The sequence below is a fragment of the Danio rerio genome, chromosome 10, assembly GCF_049306965.1.
Source record: "Danio rerio strain Tuebingen ecotype United States chromosome 10, GRCz12tu, whole genome shotgun sequence".
NCBI classification, from domain to species: Eukaryota; Metazoa; Chordata; class Actinopteri; order Cypriniformes; family Danionidae; genus Danio; species Danio rerio.
In genome coordinates, this window is record NC_133185.1 from 38,579,844 (window position 1) to 38,597,198 (window position 17,355).

At 35.8% G+C, this 17,355-nt stretch overlaps 2 protein-coding genes across 21 annotated transcripts in view; one reads left to right on the forward strand and one right to left on the reverse strand.

Moving 5' to 3' along the window:
* The first annotated feature begins 2 nt into the window (after positions 1–2).
* The window catches only part of cfap298 (cilia and flagella associated protein 298), a 49,209-nt gene continuing 31,856 nt past the window's right edge, over positions 3–17,355 (forward strand). Inside the window, exons 1-11 of one of the 14 annotated variants that reach the window (XR_012385988.1) lie at positions 81–126; positions 1,748–1,907; positions 4,001–4,168; positions 4,630–4,697; positions 4,778–4,936; positions 5,247–5,378; positions 5,494–5,589; positions 6,127–6,249; positions 6,470–6,570; positions 8,093–8,272; positions 11,082–11,239. Coding sequence is in view for 4 of the 14 variants with exons in the window: in XM_073914189.1 (XP_073770290.1) it covers positions 1,769–1,907; positions 4,001–4,168; positions 4,630–4,697; positions 4,778–4,936; positions 5,247–5,378; positions 5,494–5,589; positions 6,127–6,237 (873 nt within the window). In the remaining 10 variants the exon portion in view is untranslated. 14 annotated transcript variants of the gene reach the window in all.
* Positions 7,749–17,046, reverse strand: eva1c (eva-1 homolog C (C. elegans)). 7 transcript variants are annotated; one of them, XM_073915018.1, is made up of 9 exons: positions 16,917–17,046; positions 16,489–16,798; positions 14,703–14,783; positions 13,045–13,168; positions 12,807–12,956; positions 11,069–11,186; positions 10,564–10,641; positions 10,391–10,474; positions 7,749–8,415 (listed from the first exon to the last, which is right to left on the reverse strand). In XM_073915018.1, the coding sequence occupies exons 5-9, from the start codon at positions 12,864–12,866 to the stop codon at positions 7,991–7,993; spliced, it is 765 nt and encodes a 254-aa protein (XP_073771119.1). In that variant the 5' UTR covers positions 12,867–12,956; positions 13,045–13,168; positions 14,703–14,783; positions 16,489–16,798; positions 16,917–17,046; the 3' UTR covers positions 7,749–7,990. The 7 variants fall into 7 exon arrangements, with proteins under 7 accessions (XP_073771119.1, XP_073771115.1, XP_073771118.1 ...); XM_073915014.1 differs by having other exon boundaries at positions 11,043–11,186; XM_073915017.1 differs by having other exon boundaries at positions 14,703–14,886.

Sequence of the window (17,355 nt, forward strand, 5' to 3'; positions counted from 1 at the left end):
AGATTCGCCGACTGTGAGGAGGTAAATAAAGTCCTACACGTGAATTGTCCCGCTGCGACACACCCCCTTCTCCCTCTGTCCTCCAATCATGGACACCCGTCCCTGTAGTATACATAACTCCTGCACGTAAGTACACTTGTATTTTTCCAGTGTTGTCAATTTTTAAAGTTAGATTTAGTTGCTTTTAAGACTTTCTAATCTGCTTTTTTTCCACAAGGCAACAAATGTAGTTAAGTAACTTACATGTCATTATCTAATAGCTCAAACGATTAAAAGAGACACCCACCTTTAAATTATTACTTGGTAATAACACAAGCAGCAGGTCATCAGTTTATTAACGTGTACTAATTGTTGATAACTTATGTAGACTAAAAAATAAATAAAACACTGTTAATTGTATGCTAAAACATTTGTGTATGGAACTTTTCCTGTTACTAAAACACAATACGGTGCATTATTTAACAGTGCAGGTTAAAAACTTCAGTACAGATGCCATATTAACAGATCATTATTCTTTTTTTCAGAATCCATATCCAAGTAACACAATAAAAACTAGAATAAAAACTTGTACATAATACAACACCATTTAAAACATATAAACATATTCACTCAATGAGCAGTGCTTAGTAAAATGTAATGTGTGTGTGTGTGTGTGTCTGAGAGAGAGTTTAGCATACTCACCAACCTATAATTATTTCAAATAAAAATGAAGAATACATAAGATATTTCTTAATATTTATTCAATATTTGTACTTTAAAAAGAGACTTTGACTTAAATATCTCATTATAAACATGTTTATATTACGTTATTGAACAATTAACAATTTAAATCTGTTAAAATTGCCAATTTAAGCAATTGTTATCTAATATTCATCCTTCATGCGTGTTATATCATGGCACAACTATGTAAAACAAAATGTATATTATAATAATATACGCTTGTTTTAATTATGAGCATATTTTTATATGAAGTTTAGACAGCTTTGTCGCACACTGCAAAAATGTCTTTCTTACTTAGCTTTTTTGGCTTATTTCTAGTTCAAATATCTCTAAATTCTTATATCAAGAAGCATTTTCTAGGCAATCAAATAATATTGTCTCGTTTTAAAAAATAATTAGCCAATATTAATTAAGTTCTTACTTAAAACAAGCAAAATAGTTTTTTCCTTTTGGCATAAGATTATTTTTCTTACCCCATGGGCAGATTATTTAGCTTGTTTTAAGGAAAAACTGACGTAATTTTAGCTTATTATTTCTTAAAACAAGACAATATGTTTTGCTTGTCTAGAAAATTCGTCTTGATTTAAGATTTTTTTAGATATTTGGACTAGAAATGAGATACAAAAATATAAATAAGTAAAGCATTTTTGCAGTGCAGAAGGAAGGCTTTTATTTTGAATGCACCGATGACAGTACTTCCTGTGGACAAACAACACACTGCTGCTGCTTTAAACACGTTCTTGTTGATGCACTAAATGAAAAGTAAGTATTGTTTGTACAACTAGACAGTATACAATATTTTACGGTAGTTATCGAAATTATTGCCTGTATTATTAGTGTCACTCAAACACACGTTGTCTGCTACGTGCTCGCTCAGCATGCTAGAATATTCTTGAACACGATAGTGTCGGTGCCATGACAACAAGCTCAAACACAGTGAGGAGCGAGTTGGCGACATAGAACACTTCCCCGTGGTCAGGTTTTACTTTCTGTTAAAGTCTCATATTTATATAACACGCGCACACAGGACCGAATCCGCAAGCGAGAGATGGTTCAGCTTCACGTTAAACGGGGAGACGAGAGCCAGTTTCTCTTCAACACTACGGTGGATGTGCAGATTGAGACGCTGACCCAGCAGATCTGCGAGATCTACAATGCAAGACTGAAAGTGGACAGAATCTGCACTGGTATGACTGATCTTTACGTGTTATGTATTTTAATAGTGTTGAACGGTATAAATGCATCTTTCGATTTGGTTTAACAGTTGTGTCAGGTAAAATTTAACTAGCGTTATTACACTGTAAAACCCAACAGTCAACTTTACCGAATGAAATGAGTGTAACGTTAATTAACTCAACATTTACTGGAAGTTAATTCTACTCATTTGAAAAGAGTTTTGAACTCAGCGTTGAAGGTAATACGTAAATTAAATACCTCATTACTTCAACTTAAATGGAGTAAGTTCACAATACTCTTATAGATTAGTTTAACTCAAATGGTTTGAGTTGCCTTAACCTATTGGGTTTTACATTACTCAATTGGTTGGAGTTCTGTTTACTGTGCTCAAATAGTTTTATTTACTCAATAAATTAAGTTCACAGTACTCATTGGGATTCGTTTTTGAACTTAAATGATTTTTTGCAATCGGTTTCCTCAAACGGTTTGAGTTACCTTAACTTTTTAGGTTTTACAGTGTAGTAGAAGTCAAGTATTGAGTGTATTATGTTGCGTTAGTTTACCCGAAACTGAAAATTCTGTCATCATTTACTCACCCTCCACTTGTTCCAAACCTGTTTGTCTTTCTCTTTTCTGTTGAACAAAAATATATTTTGAAGAAAACTGGAAACCTGTACCTATTAATTTCCATTCATTCATTCACTTTCTTGTCGGCTTAGTCCCTTTATTAATCCGGGGTCGCCAGAGCGGATTGACTTATTCAGCAGGTTTTACACAGCAGATGCCCTTCCAGCCGCAACCCATCTCTGGGAAACATCCACACACATACACTCACACACTACGGACAATTTAGCGTACCCAATTCACCTGTACCGCATGTCTTTGGACTGTGGGGGAAAACAGAGCATCCTGAGGAAACCCACGCGAATGCAGGGAGAAGATGCAAACTCAACACAGAAACACCAATTGAGCCGAGGTTCGAACCAGCGACCTTCTTGCTGTGAGGCGACACGACAGCACTACCTACTGCGCCACTGCATCTCCCCATTAATTTCCACAGTAATGTAAAATGTTTTCTTTCTGTGGAAGTCAATGGTTACCAGTTTTTAGCAGAATAAAGAGAAACTCGTAATCTTTTATTTTTTTAAGACAAATACAGTGCTTCTGATTTGTAATTGTACACAAAAAGCAGAGGTGTCCATACTCAGCATGTATGTTTTTACAAAATAAAAGCCTACTAAGAGCTTAATTCGCTTGCCCTGTTGTGTCTGATTAGGGTTGGAACTAAACTTTGCAGGACACCAGCATTCCAGGGTTTAGACCCCCCAAATGAACTCTGCATTTGTGTAGCTTTCATACAATTATTACTATGGTCACTGTGTTGGAATTAACCTTCAATAAATCCTTCTCAAAATGTAAATGAGGTGTTTTTTTTTTTTTAAGTTTTCTTTTTTTGTTAATCCACAATATTCAAGTCAATGCATCTATCAATCCATTTTTTACTTTCCAAATGGTATGTTCTGAGTTTCATAATTTATATGCATATGTCTGAACTCAAAGGGGTGATGGTTAAGAGGTGAAATATTATAGAATAATAAATTTGTTCGTTACTAAGTATTAAAGGGACTGTTCACCCAGAAGTGAAAATCTACTCATGAATTACTCAACTTTAAGGGGTTCCACTTTTTTATTTAATTTATTTTTTTTACTACTGTTTAAATACAAAAGAAGATATTTTGAAGCAAGCTGGAAACCTGTAACCACTACATAAAGAAATGACATCAAAGAAATGCATAAAGGTCTGGAATCGCTTGAGGAACAGTTCACCCAGAAATAAAAAAGTACTTGTGATTTACTCCTCCTCAAGTGGTTTCACTTTGTTTATCTCTATTGAACACAAAAAAATATTTTGACATCCATAGTAGAAATAAAAGCACTATCGATATCAACAGCTACCGGTTTTCTACATTTTTCATAAAGTCTTGTTTTGTAGTCATATGGATAAATAAACTTAAATTGGGATCAAGGGTGGGTTAATGCTGATAGTTCACCCAAAACGTCTCTTTAAGTTCATCCATGCTACTTTTCATTTGTTTACCCATAGAAATCCCAGAGCTGGCAGATCATGGTATCTCTTTACCACCAAATATGCAAGGCCTGACCGATGATCAGATTGTGGAGCTCAAACTGAAGGATGAATGGGAAGAGCGGTGCATTCCCAGTGGCGGTGCCGAGTTTAAAAAAGATGAGATCGGACGTCGAAATGGACACGGTATTAGTCTGTCACATTTATCTGTTTATTACTATACATTTTCTTATATATGTGTATAATTTATGACACCTTAAATGACCCAAGAATTACAAAAAATTCTTGATTTAAAAATATTTAAATCAATGATTGTTTCAGAAATGTTCAGCAATTAAATATATTTTAAACATTGGTTACAATAATGTATTAAAAGAAAAGTATTATTTTTTTTTTAGTTTTTGAAATTTAAAAAAAAAATGTAGAAAATTTAAATAAATAAATATAATAAATAACATTTTAAATACAAAAAAAAGTCATTGTAAAGGGTCTTAATGCATAAGCAATGTAATGTTGCCTTAGTAAATGTTTTTTCATTTTTTATAAATTTCTTTAGACGAAACTAACCCGACTGTGTTATAAGTGTAGATGATTTAATTAGAATTTCCACATTAATTGCTATACCTAAACTCTGCCTTTCGATATAGCCCCAAACGAGAAGATGAAAGATGTTTTGCGAAGAACAATGGAGGAAGCCAAGGCTTTAATTTCAAAAGTATGAAGTTTTTAACATAGAGTAAATCTAACTCTTAATATATTGTTATATATTTATAAATGTTTTTTTTCTCTGTCCAGAAACAACTTCAAGCAAATGTCTGTGTCACCATGGAAATGGTGAAAGAAGCTCTGGACCAGCTGAGAGGAGCAGTGATGATAGTTTACCCAATGGGACTTCCTCCACATGATCCAATAAGAATGGAGATTGAAAATCAGGAAGATCTCACTGGAACACAGGTATCAGAGATCCTCCTTAACAGAATAAAACTCCCCATTGTGTTCTGAACTGTTTGACTTGGACATAGATTGGATGTTAGTGCTTGGTTTCCAACATTTGTTAAAGTATCTTCTTTCATGAGAGAAGAAAGTCAGTCATACAGGTCTTGAATTTACATGCAAGTATGTAAACAATGGCGAAAAATAATTTTTGGATGACTTATGCTTTTAAGTAACTATGTGTATGTACTGTGGACCAAACTTCATGTTCTTTATTTGTTCGATGAGCATAACACAGGCTATAAATACTGATGAACGCTCTCCATTGCAGGCCTCATTACAGGTGATCACCAATGAAGAGGCTCAGCTGTGGTGGGCATCTAAAGAACTGCACAGGGGCAAAAAGCTGCAGGATTATATTGGGAAAAACGAGAAAACCAAAATTATTGTGAAAATTCAAAAAGTGTGTGTTCAGTATGAGTTTTACTTAGATTTTTGTTGTCTGCAAACATGATGTTGCGTTGATGTTTGAGATGCAATTTAAAAACTGATCACCTTTGTTTGCGTGTTCATGTTAGCGGGGCCAGGGCGCACCTGCCAGAGAACCAGTAGTGAGTGAAGATGAGCAAAAGCAGATGATGCTGCACTATTACAAGAGACAGGAAGAACTGAAAGTGAGTGCTTGAACTTTATTATTTAATATTATTATTATTATTATTTTATTTAATATGCTGTTTACAGTGTGTAAATAAAGTGTTTTTGCTCAATTGTATTTGATGCAAACTCCAGATATTATTAATATATTTACTAGCTATGGAAAAAAATGTATAAGACCACTCGATAATTCTGTTTCTTTTGATTTATTGCATTTTTAGGTGTGATTTTTAAGTCAAATGTGATCCAAATCTCAAATGAAAATATTGTAATTTCGAGCGTTTTTCCCCTAAATGTTTCATTTTTTTTGTGATTTGAAAATCAGGTTTATTGCAATAAATATTGATTTTTTTTTTTCAACTCTCATTTTATAAGACTTCAAATTTGGTAGTTTACAGAAAGGAAAACAAGAATTAAGTTAAAATGCTTAAATGCCATTTTAAATGCTCTCTTAACTTTTTACACAGCTGCATGTTACCTTTATTATGAGAGATATATTTAATTGTAGATTACTTCATTATATGGAGCTGTCATTGTTTATTTTTTCTTGTTCACAGAAGCTAGAAGAAGCAGATGATGACACACATCTTCAGTCGGAGTGGTCGGACAGACAGGCCCTAAAGAGGCAATTTCAAGGACTTACAAATATCAAATGGGGCCCAAGATAGATAAAAAGACAAGTAAACAACCGGACTACAGTTACTTTCCATCGGGCACATCAGTTACTTTAGATTCTCCTGCTTTTGTTTTTATGCAATTTGGTGCCTTTGTTACATATGAAAGGTATTTATGTGACTGTATGCAGATGAATGTTTGCAGAGTGCGAGACACCAGTTTTCTCTGTTCTGATTCATTGGTAGGATGCAACACCTTTCCTCTCTTTGTCTGTGCCTCTGGCAGTTACTCAATTGAAACTTGATGCCGTTTAAAGACAGGATGTTGCTCTCAGGATCGCTGTGGCACATTTGAAGAGCACCGAGAAGGAGTCACAGAACATTTGTGTATCCTCAAGGCAAAAAAAGCTTAAAGTATTGAGAGTTATGGTTTCACTGGAAAGAGAGGAAAGTTGAGGGTGAAGTTATGTATTAGAGAAACATTGTTTTATTTTATGAGTTTATGACATTTAAATATAATTCATTTTTAATTAAAATATTTTACCATCTTTTTAAAAACTAAGGCTTTTTTATTCATTTATTGTTTAATAAAATAAATAATTTATGAATTACTGTTCTGTTTACATGGCTTGTACAGTGTAACACAACAGCAATATATTAGCTTAATAGGATGATTTAAGTCACTAACTTTCTTAATTCAGACATAAAATAACATCAGTTAACAGTAGCATTGTCATATTAAATTTTAAAGTAAGGCATCTGACAGAGTCTTTAAAGGTGATATGTGCAGTTTAAGTTAGAATACTTATTTCATGGCTTAAAATTGGTATATAAGCTGACTAGTGTATTTGAACTACTTGACATAAGCAACATAAGTGCAATGGTCTGGTTCCAGAAATTAAACTCTATTATTTTTTTCCATTTGGAAACTCACATTTAAAAATAACTGCTAACGTTTTTAAAGGGATAGTTCACTCAAAAACGAAAATCCTGTCATTATTTACTCACCCTTCGCTTGTTCAAACTTATTTGAGTTTCTTTTTTTCTGTAAATACAAATAAAAATGCTGGTTTCTCTTAATTTGTTTCCTACTTTGGAAGTCAATGGGTGCCAGCTACCAACATTTTTCAAAATATCTTCTTTAGTGTTCAACAGAAGAAAGAAACCCAAGGTTTAAACCCACAACAATAAATAAGTTCGTTTTCATTTTTTGGATGAGCTATCCCTTTAAAGACAGGCCTGTCATGAGCACAGAGGTCCTTTGAGGTCATACATGTGATTGCTAAATGCATCTTTTCACGTTAATTCAACTTATTTTTAAAACAATTGCGCATCTTAATGGAATTTGTGCATAACTAGATTAACAATAAATTCCAGAACATTATTTAAATTTAAATTGAGAGATGCTTTCTAAAGATAAAACTACTTTAAAAAGTTTTGTGTTTCTTTGTTGCTTTCAGATCAACTGTGTAATTCACAATGCTTCATAAAATTTAGGCTTTTCCCTCATTAAACTCATCAAGTAAACATTCCTTCATCTTTTTTGTCTGATTTTCATACACTTATTTTTCTTTGCTTCATAGCTGGTTAGTTTGGTTAATTTCTTATTATTACACTTTAACAAATAAATAAAAACTATTTTAAAAATCCTATGGGAGAAATATTTCTGGAACCAGCACTAATGTTAATTAGAAAACCTGTTTGAAGACCCATTTGTTTTGTTCTGCTTGAAGTTTCACACATCACCTTTAATTTAGTGTTTTGGTAACATAAAACATTCCCAAAATTTCACTCAGTTTGGTTGAAATTACAGCAATTGTACGTTTTGTGTAACAGTTGGCATGTTTGAATGCAGGATGCATGTGTTTCCATTGAGGTATGCGTTCATCCTGATCTCCTGAATCACTAGCTCTCGCCGCTCAATCCTCTCCATCAGATCAGCTGCCTCTGTGGTGTACGTCACGTCTTCCCAGCAGTACACCTTCCTGCCGATCTCTGACAGGTTAGAGCTGTCCATCAGTGACCCTTTATCATCTTCATCATCCTCCTCCTCACTGTTGTCCTGGTTCATTGGCTCTTCCTCTTCCAGGTTAGTTCTACTCTTCTTTCTGAATGCTCTAGGTGTATTTAGATGTCTACTGCATGTCAGTTGTGTTGAAACGGCTATTAGAACTATCAGAAGGCCCACGCAAACACTTGACGTAAAGAGTAGTCCTGCCATCTCTGGATGCTCTAAGAGAAAGAGTGAAGATGAGTAAGTTAGATAAAAATACAAACTGAGCCTTAAAGCGATATTTTGAAAAATTAGAAACTAAAAATTCTGTCAATGTACACACCTTACACTTGTTTCAAATCTTAATTGAGTTTCTTCTTCTTTTGGTGAACGCAAAAGAAGATATTCTGAAAAATGTTGTAAACCCAGCGGGCACCTTGATGTCAAAATGACATGTCAAAAGTGCAAACTGATCCCGAGGATTCTAGCTGAGAGACATAGTCTCTTCAGCGTGTCCTGGGTCTTCCCCGAGGCCTCATCCAGGTGGGACATGCCTGGAATACCTTCCTAGGAAGGCGTCCAGGAGGCATCTGAAACAAATGCCCGAGCCACCTCAGCTGACTTCTCTCGATGTGGAGGAGCAGCAGCTCTACTCTGAGCTCCTCCCGGGTGTCAGAACTCCTCAACCTATCCATAAAAGTGCGCCCTGCCACCCGTCGAAGGAAACTCATTTCGGCCGCTTGTATCCGAGATCTTGTCCTTTCGGTCATGACCCAAAGCTCATGACCATAGGTGAGAGTAGGAACGTAGATTGACTGGTAAATTAAAAGCTTTGCCTTTTGGCTCAGCTCCTTCTTCACCACAACGGACTGGTACATCGACCGCATTACTGCTGTTGCTGCACCAATACGCCTTTCAGTCTCACGTTCCATCCTTCCCTCACTTGTGAACAAAACCCTGAGATACTTAAACTCCTCCACCTGGGGTAAGGACTTTCCTCCAACCTGGAGATGGCAAACCACCCTTTTCCAGTGGAGCACCATGGCTTCAGACTTGGAGGTGCTGATTCTCATCCCAGCCGCGTCACACTCGGGAGCAAACCGCCCCAGTGCATGCTGAAGGTCCATGCCTGATGAAGCCAACGGAACAACATCGTCTGCGGATAACAGATGAAATCTTGTGGTCCCCGAACCGGACCCTCTCCAGCCCAAGGCTATGCCTTGAAATTCCGTCCATAAAAATGATGTATAGAATTGGTGACAAGGGGCAGCCCTGCCGGAGTCCAACATGCACTGGAAACAAATCTGACTTGCAATGTGAACCAGACTCCTACTCTGTTCATACCGGGACGAGACGGCCCTCAACAGATCGCCTCTGACCCCATACTCCCCGAGCACCCTTAACAGAATGCCACGAGACAACCAAAATAACAACACAAAAAGTTTTTTTTTTTATTCCAAATTAAATGAGATGACAACTTACACTGGATTTTGTATCCCTACAATGCATGTTAAGCTTGTCAAAACGACAAAATATTGACATCTACACTCAATGGCCACTTTATTAGGTACACCTGTCCAACTGATCGTTAACGCGAATTTCTAACCAGCCAATCACATGGTAGCAACTTATAGCATTTAAGCCTGTAAACATGGCCGAGGCGATCTGCTGCAGTTCAAACCGAGCATCAGAATGGAGAAGAAAGATTTAAGTGATTTTGAATGTGACATGGTTGTTGGTGCCAGAAGGGCTCTCTAGGGTTTACAGAGAATGGTCCAAAAAAGAGCAGATATCCTGTGAGTGGCAGTTCTGTGGGCGCAAATGCCTTGTTGATGCCAGAGGTCAAAGGAGAATGGCCAGCATCTTTGAACGAACATGTTCAACCTTGAGACAGATGGGCTACAGCAGCAAAAGACCCTACCGGGTGCCTCTCCTAATATTAGATGTCAATTTTATGTCATTTTGACATCAAGGTAGTCAATTGCCAACAAATCAATTTGCATTTTTGACAGGTTTTTTTTATGTTGTTTTGACATTAAGATGGGAGCCAGTAGCCATTAACTTCCATAGTAATTTTTCGTTTAGTCTATTATGGATGTCAATGGCTACTAGTTTCTGACATTCTTCAAAATATCTTCTTCTGTGTTCAACTTGAAGTAAATGGGAAATACATTTTCACTTTTGGATGAACATAAGTTTAAGACATCGGGTTACCTGTGATGTAGCCAAATGCCATTAAAGCATTGCTCAAAATAATCCCGCCCTCTGGAAACTTTGAGCTTCTGATAACTGGACGTTCTGCATATAAAGAGGAAGATAATTTAGTAAGTTATATACCTCAATTGCACAGATTTTACTTAATGTGCTGTCATCTTTGTCACTTTCACCTTCTTTGGTGCTTTGGCTAGGCATTGAGGTAGTCAGGAAACTGCTAGGATCAGCCTCCTTGAGTAAACTTTGTGGAACTGAAACAGGACAAACAGTTAACAGAATCTCCCTGGATCTTTCAGTGCGAAGCTGATGAGTAATCTTTATTTTTCCTGTTAACTGATTCTGCTTTCCAATCAGTAACAAAAGATTGCCATTCAAAGCAATCACAGGAAGTTTTACAGGAAGCCCCGAGGTCTAAAAATGCCAGGCTCATTCCCTAGTTTTATTCCCAAACATGTTTTGACTTCATTGTAATTTATGAGACAGGAAAAAATACACGGGTAAATCAACAATCTGTCTTTTCCTACACTTTCAGTCAATGGGAAACTGATATAAGATATGCCATGATGTGAAGATTGCATGTTAAATAGTGACCTAGTTTGACATATTCTGAAAAGTTTTACTTGAGGAAGATTTTAATGCATATACTGCATACCGCATGCATAGAGGATGGTGATATACTTTTTTGTTCCAGGAGGGCAGGGGTCTTTGAAATGTTTCTGATCCACAGTAAACAAACACCTCTGTTTGCCATAGCAGATGTTGGACACCACATCCACAGCTCCATGATGAAGACATTCTGTCAAATAATTAAAATCAAAATTATTATCTTATCACCCCCTACTAAAGCACAAAAAAACACAACATGGCTTTTGAATCATTGCAGATATCAATCCTGGCCTAGTTATTAGGTAGACCTTGCTAGTACTGGGTTGAACTGACTTCTGGGTTTGACCATTTTGTTAAATAGAATTTTTGATCATATAGAAACGGTATCTATATATACACATTCCAGTTTTGAACATGCGTCTAATTCACATCAGTAGATGGATACATAGATACTGTCTTGTTCAAGAAAGCAGTTTGATGTGACTTGAGCTTTGCAACATTGTACTTTATTCTACTGGAAGTACAATTCATCTATAGCTTTCGTCATGAGCCACGGCTGTGTTCAAAATGGCATAAATGTTGTGAGTGCACAACGAAGGGAGCAATATTATCAATATTAGGATCACTGAAACTGAACTGTAAATAATACTTTGAAAGCAAATCACACCTAAGAGTGATGACTTTAATGTTTCCTTTCTAATCATTCCCAAGTTTAAATGTTAGAATGTTCTAAATCAGTGGTTCTCAAATTGTGGTACGTGTACCACTAGTGGTACGCAGGCTTCCTTCTAGTGGTACGCGGAGGAATGAAATATGTATGTACATGCTACATATATTTCAAAATTTATCAAAAATTGGGTATATTATATCCCATATATGACATAGCCTATATTTCTGAGGTAATCAGCCATGTTTTTTTAACTGTGCAGAGTTGTAGCTGCTTTACTGGGCCTACTACGCTACTGTATTTCAATACTGCTCATTTTGGTGGTACTTGGAGAGACTATTTTTTTCTGAGGTGGTACTTGATGAAAAAAGTTTGAGAACCACTGTTCTAAATGAATAGGGCGTAGGGAGGATAACTGGAAATGGAACACAGCAAGGCACTATGCTACTAATTACAGCTCTAGATATGTAGCTGCAGGCGTACAAGTTTGTGATGCAGTTTACGAATGTTTGTTGGAATGAAGAATTTGGGAATGCAAAATCAATGAACTAAGTTTGAAGCAATGGAACTTCCATCATTAGTCAACTAAGGTTGCTTTTCAGAAACACACCCCAGGTCATTATCTTTTGATGTCGCTGGGTACTACTTTGTAAGACAACTTTCTTTAAATCCTAGAGTTTTTAAAAAAAACTAGATCCAATAACCATGCCAGGTTTAAAGTCATATAAATCGCCTCTCTGATTTGAACTTCACCAGGGGTCTCATTTATAAAAAATTGTAGAAACCTTCCTGAAAGTAAACAAACACTAGAATCATTTGAATTTATTTATCAATAATTGATGATTTAATATACAACGGTTTAAAGTGGCGTAATTAAGGTAATATTTAGGTTAAGTATGTTTACTTGGAGTTTACATCTGCGCACATTCTCACATCAAGTTTGTTTAGCATGGGAAGTGGTGTACACACTTTCCACCCCCATTTTGTGTGTATGCCACATTTTAAAATGAGACATCTTGACCACATCTACATGCCTAAATACACTAAGAGCTGCTGCCTTGTGATTGGCTGATCAGAAAGGTGTGAAGTGTCCAGTAGGTGTATATTACTCAATATAAATCTTACATAACCCCAAAAACATACCATACGGAGGTTTTTGTTCCTCAGATGAACACAAGTCTTCCTCCTCCAACAGTCTGCCATAAACAGCAGAGTAGATATTCAGCACTTTTGGATACTTGCAGTGCAGCAGAAGTCGATCTCCCTCGCATGTTACTTTCCTCTTGTGCTCAGCTGTAAAACAAATTTTATTTCTAATGTCGAGGAGTAAATATTTGAACAGGAAATAATCAATTGAGGCTTTAAAGGAGGAAATACTCACTAGGTTTACACCTGTATGACACATTGATGTATTTAGGGATTCCTGGACAAGGATCTTTGCCAAAGACTTGATGATTAACCAGAAACTGGCAATCTCTGTGACCTTGGCATTCAGAAAGCACTTTCTAATAAGGAGGGAAAGACTGTGTGTTATAAGCAGGGAAAAGTACAGTAGCCTCCCTCGTCCTGATTCTGGAAAATGTGTTACTTCTGTAAGCCAGAAATGAACATGATCAGCTCCCACAGGAGTCTAGTCTTACAACAAAACCCTCTTGGGTTTGCTTTTGCTGTGGGACTACATTAAAGCTTCTAAAACAGGTTTATTAGTGCAAGCACAATTAACGAGGCTCTATGTTCATATCGTTTTTATATCAATTGCTTATATATTTCCAAATATAAATGAAACATTAATCTATTAGTTATCTAAGCTGTTAGTTACGAGTTAATTGATTAGGGTTATTAGTAACTATAAACTAAAAAATATGGGGTTATTTTTTTCTACCCAAATCTTGGGTTGAGGCATTTGGGTAATTTTTGGGGGTTATTTTCAGAGCCTTGGGTAGTTTCATTTCAGCTCTTGGGTCAAATCAACTCACAGCAGGGGCTGACTGGGATATCACATATTATGTACTAATTTGTTTAAATGCAATGAAAATAGCGTAACATAAACACAGATTTCTTGCGTTTTCAGATGATTAAAATTAGATTTATGCTCATAGCAGCGCTTAGTCAGACCTTTCTGGATTAAAAAAATTCTTACTAGCACCTTTTGTACACCTGTAATCAAAGCTGCACATCCCCCACCGTACTTCAGTGATGCCGAGTCAAAGCAACACAATTGCTGGGTCATCTTTCGCAGGCATTTTCGGATCAAATTAACCTTTTATTTAAGTAAAAATTAACCATTTATTGGGTAAAAAAAAAAATCATTTATGGGGTTAAAAATAACCCAATTACTTGGGTTAATTTAACCACGGGTGTGTTCTGTCCTATATTTACCCAGCAGTAGGGTTAAAAACAACCCAATTTGGGTAGTTTTTAACCCTGTGTGCAATAAACTTTTCTGAATTTGATTGTATTGCAATAATGTGCACCTTTTGTAAAGCTGCTTTGAAACAAGCTGCTTTGATTGTGAAAAGTGATATACAATTAAACTTGAATACAATTGAATTAAAACACAAGATCTTTCCACAGTTCCTTTGTCCTGTGGACTGATTTTAATGAATAGGCAACTCAGAAGTTTTTTTTTGTTTTTTTGTTTGCAAAGAAAATCAAAAGGATGTGAAGTTTACACATGTTCATGTGAACGTCTTTGTACAATGTCCAAGATAAGATTAATCTTAACGTCATCTCAGCAGCATGGCGGCACCTGGAGGTTAGTTTTTAGTATATCGCTGCTCGGGTATTCCAACTAAAACTTTTCTTTCTTTATTTGAAATAGAAATATGCATCTCTGCACTAAATCGTGTTTAGTCTTTAGTACATCATGTTGTACTAGTGCATGCAGGAGCAGTACATTTTTGTTGGCAGTCCACTTAACAGTAATAAACAATAAGAAACAATATTAAACTTGTTCAAAGATAAACTTAACAATAAACTTAACAATAATAAACTTGTTCAAATTCTAAATGCAGAAAACTTTAGTGTTGTGCTTCTCACCTGCAGTGTTGTGGAAGCAGAACAGCTGTGGTTATGCCATTGGCATCTCATTCTTGGCTCAATCCCGACCAGGGTTTCACTCTGTCCATAAAATGCAGACTGAATAGTTATGGTGGAGTGTCGTGGACACTTGAGGATCAGCAGATCTCCATCACAGGCTTGAGCTGATTGACTTTTGATGATCCTAAACAGATAATCTAACAAAATATTACATTACATTGCTCTATTGATCTACTGGAATTCTGAAATGTGTTAGCAAATGCATTATCTATCTATCTATCTATCTATCTATCTATCTATCTATCTATCTATCTATCTATCTATCTATCTATCTATCTATCTATCTATCTATCTATCTATCTATCTATCTATCTATCTATCTATCTATCTATCTATGTCTGTCTGTCTGTCTGTCTGTCTGTCTGTCTTTCTGTCTGTCTGTCTGTATATATATATATATAGCTGTCTGTATGTCTGTCTATCCATCCGTCCGTCTGTCTGTCTATCTATCTATCAATATTTGTCTGTCTGTCTGTCTATATATCTATCCATCCCTCCGTCCGTCTGTCTATCTATCAATATCTGTCTGTATGTCTGTCTATCCGTCCGTCTGTCTGTCTGTCTGTCTATCAATATGTGTCTATCTATCTATCTATCTATCTATCTATCTATCTATCTATCTATCTATCTATCTATCTATCTATCTATCTATCTATCTATCTATCTGTCTATCTTTCTGTCTGTCTGTCTGTATATATATATATATATATATATATATATATATATATATATATATATATAGCTGTCTGTATGTCTGTCTATCCATCCGTCCGTCTATCTGTCTGTCTGTCTATCTATCTATCTATCTATCTATCTATCTATCTATCTATCTATCTATCTATCTATCTATCTATCTATCTGTCTATCTTTCTGTCTGTCTGTCTGTATATATATATATATATATATATATATATATATATATATATATATAGCTGTCTGTATGTCTGTCTATCCATCCGTCCGTCTATCTGTCTATCTATCTATCTATCTATCTATCTATCTATCTATCTATCTATCTATCTATCTATCTATCTATCTATCTATCTATCTATCTATCAATATTTGTCTGTCTGTCTGTTTATATATCTATCCATCCGTCCGTCCGTCTGTCTGTCTGTCTGTCTGTCTGTCTGTCTGTCTGTCTATCAATATCTATCTATCTATCTATCTATCTATCTATCTATCTATCTATCTATCTATCTATCTATCTATCTATCTATCTATCTATCTATCTATCTATCTGCCTGTATGTCTGTTTCTGTTTCTGTCTGTCTGTCTGTATCTGTGTATCTGTCTGTACGTCTGTCTATCAATATGTTAGTCTTTCTGTGTCTGTCTGTCTATGTATGTCTGTCAGGAATATTTAAAAGAAGAATGATTTGATGAGATTTTGACTTGACATAGACATTAAAATATGGGTTGGAGTGCAGCCCTAAAATACGAATTAAATGTCAAAAATTACTTGGGTTTCTGCAATTGTCAGGATGAAGCATTTAATTAGGCTATTTAAAGAAAAAAAAACCTAATACAATATAATATTACTTTTTATAACAGATCAGAGAAGTAATTTAATTTTGGATGAATACAGGCTACATAAATGACAGTGACATTTAATTTTGACAGGTTGTTTGGAAAAAATTAGACACTAATATAATATGCGTTCTCTGTATATGTAAAACTAATCTTGTACATTTATGAAACCTTCATGAATAGGTACTTGACTTACTTGAGAAATCCGAGAGTCCGTCCATTTCTTTGGTCCACAGTATGAGTACACTGTAAAGTATTTGAAGACAGAGCCCAGGTGCACGGCAGCTTCTCAGGTGCTGCGCTGAGATCATAGTAACAGTCTGCAATTATTTCTGCATCAAATCCGCGTGCATTCAAGCGCGTGCTGGAGAAACGCTCGCTGTCACAAACTCCCGTGTTCCTCTCCCACCTGCGGTTACTCTCACCCGGCTAAAGTATGTCTTCATACCGCGACTCGGACATCCCAGTCCTCAAGAGCCAAAGCGAACTCCTCGGTAGCCTTTCTCCTATAATTAAAATACAGTCAGAAGATTTAAGGCGGAAAGAAAACATTTGTAAGCGACGCAGTCATTGTGTTGAAGCCTGAAATGGGGAAATAGCAAGTGCGCAACAAGTCAGTGGTACCTGAAACCGGCGACTTTGCATTGTTATTCGGTTGTTGATGGCTTTGTGGTCACCGGTGAGACTTCTTATGGTACCAGGACGTGTTTTGACACCCAGAAAGTGATTTTTGAGTAGGATGAATAAAAATTTTGGACGGGGCGTGGCGGTAAATGCCTCAAATAGGCAGTGGGTAGGAGTTGAGAGGCACGGGTTTGGATTTTATAACCAATCTGATCAAAGTGTGTATTTTTTATATTTATTAAATAATCATTTATTGATTTAATAATTAATCAATTGAATAGTCAACAAACCATTTGCTTTCTGAAGCAAAACTTTATAAAGTCAACAACATTTAATTTAAAATATGTAATAAGTCAATAATATAGCCATATGTTTGCTTGTCTTGTTTTGAAAGTATTGTATTACATATGTGTTTGTGAGTTCGGTTAGATTAAGACGT

Coding starts and splice junctions, on each gene's coding strand:
- eva1c (XM_068223835.2), bottom strand. CDS start 16,603: ATGATCTCAGCGCAGCACCTGAGAAGCTGCCGTGCACCTGGGCTCTGT. Junction 12,957..13,044: donor GTCATACAGGTGTAAACCTA/GTGAGTATTTCC, acceptor TTTGTTTTACAG/CTGAGCACAAGAGGAAAGTA. Junction 11,187..12,806: donor GGAACAAAAACCTCCGTATG/GTATGTTTTTGG, acceptor ATTATTTGACAG/AATGTCTTCATCATGGAGCT.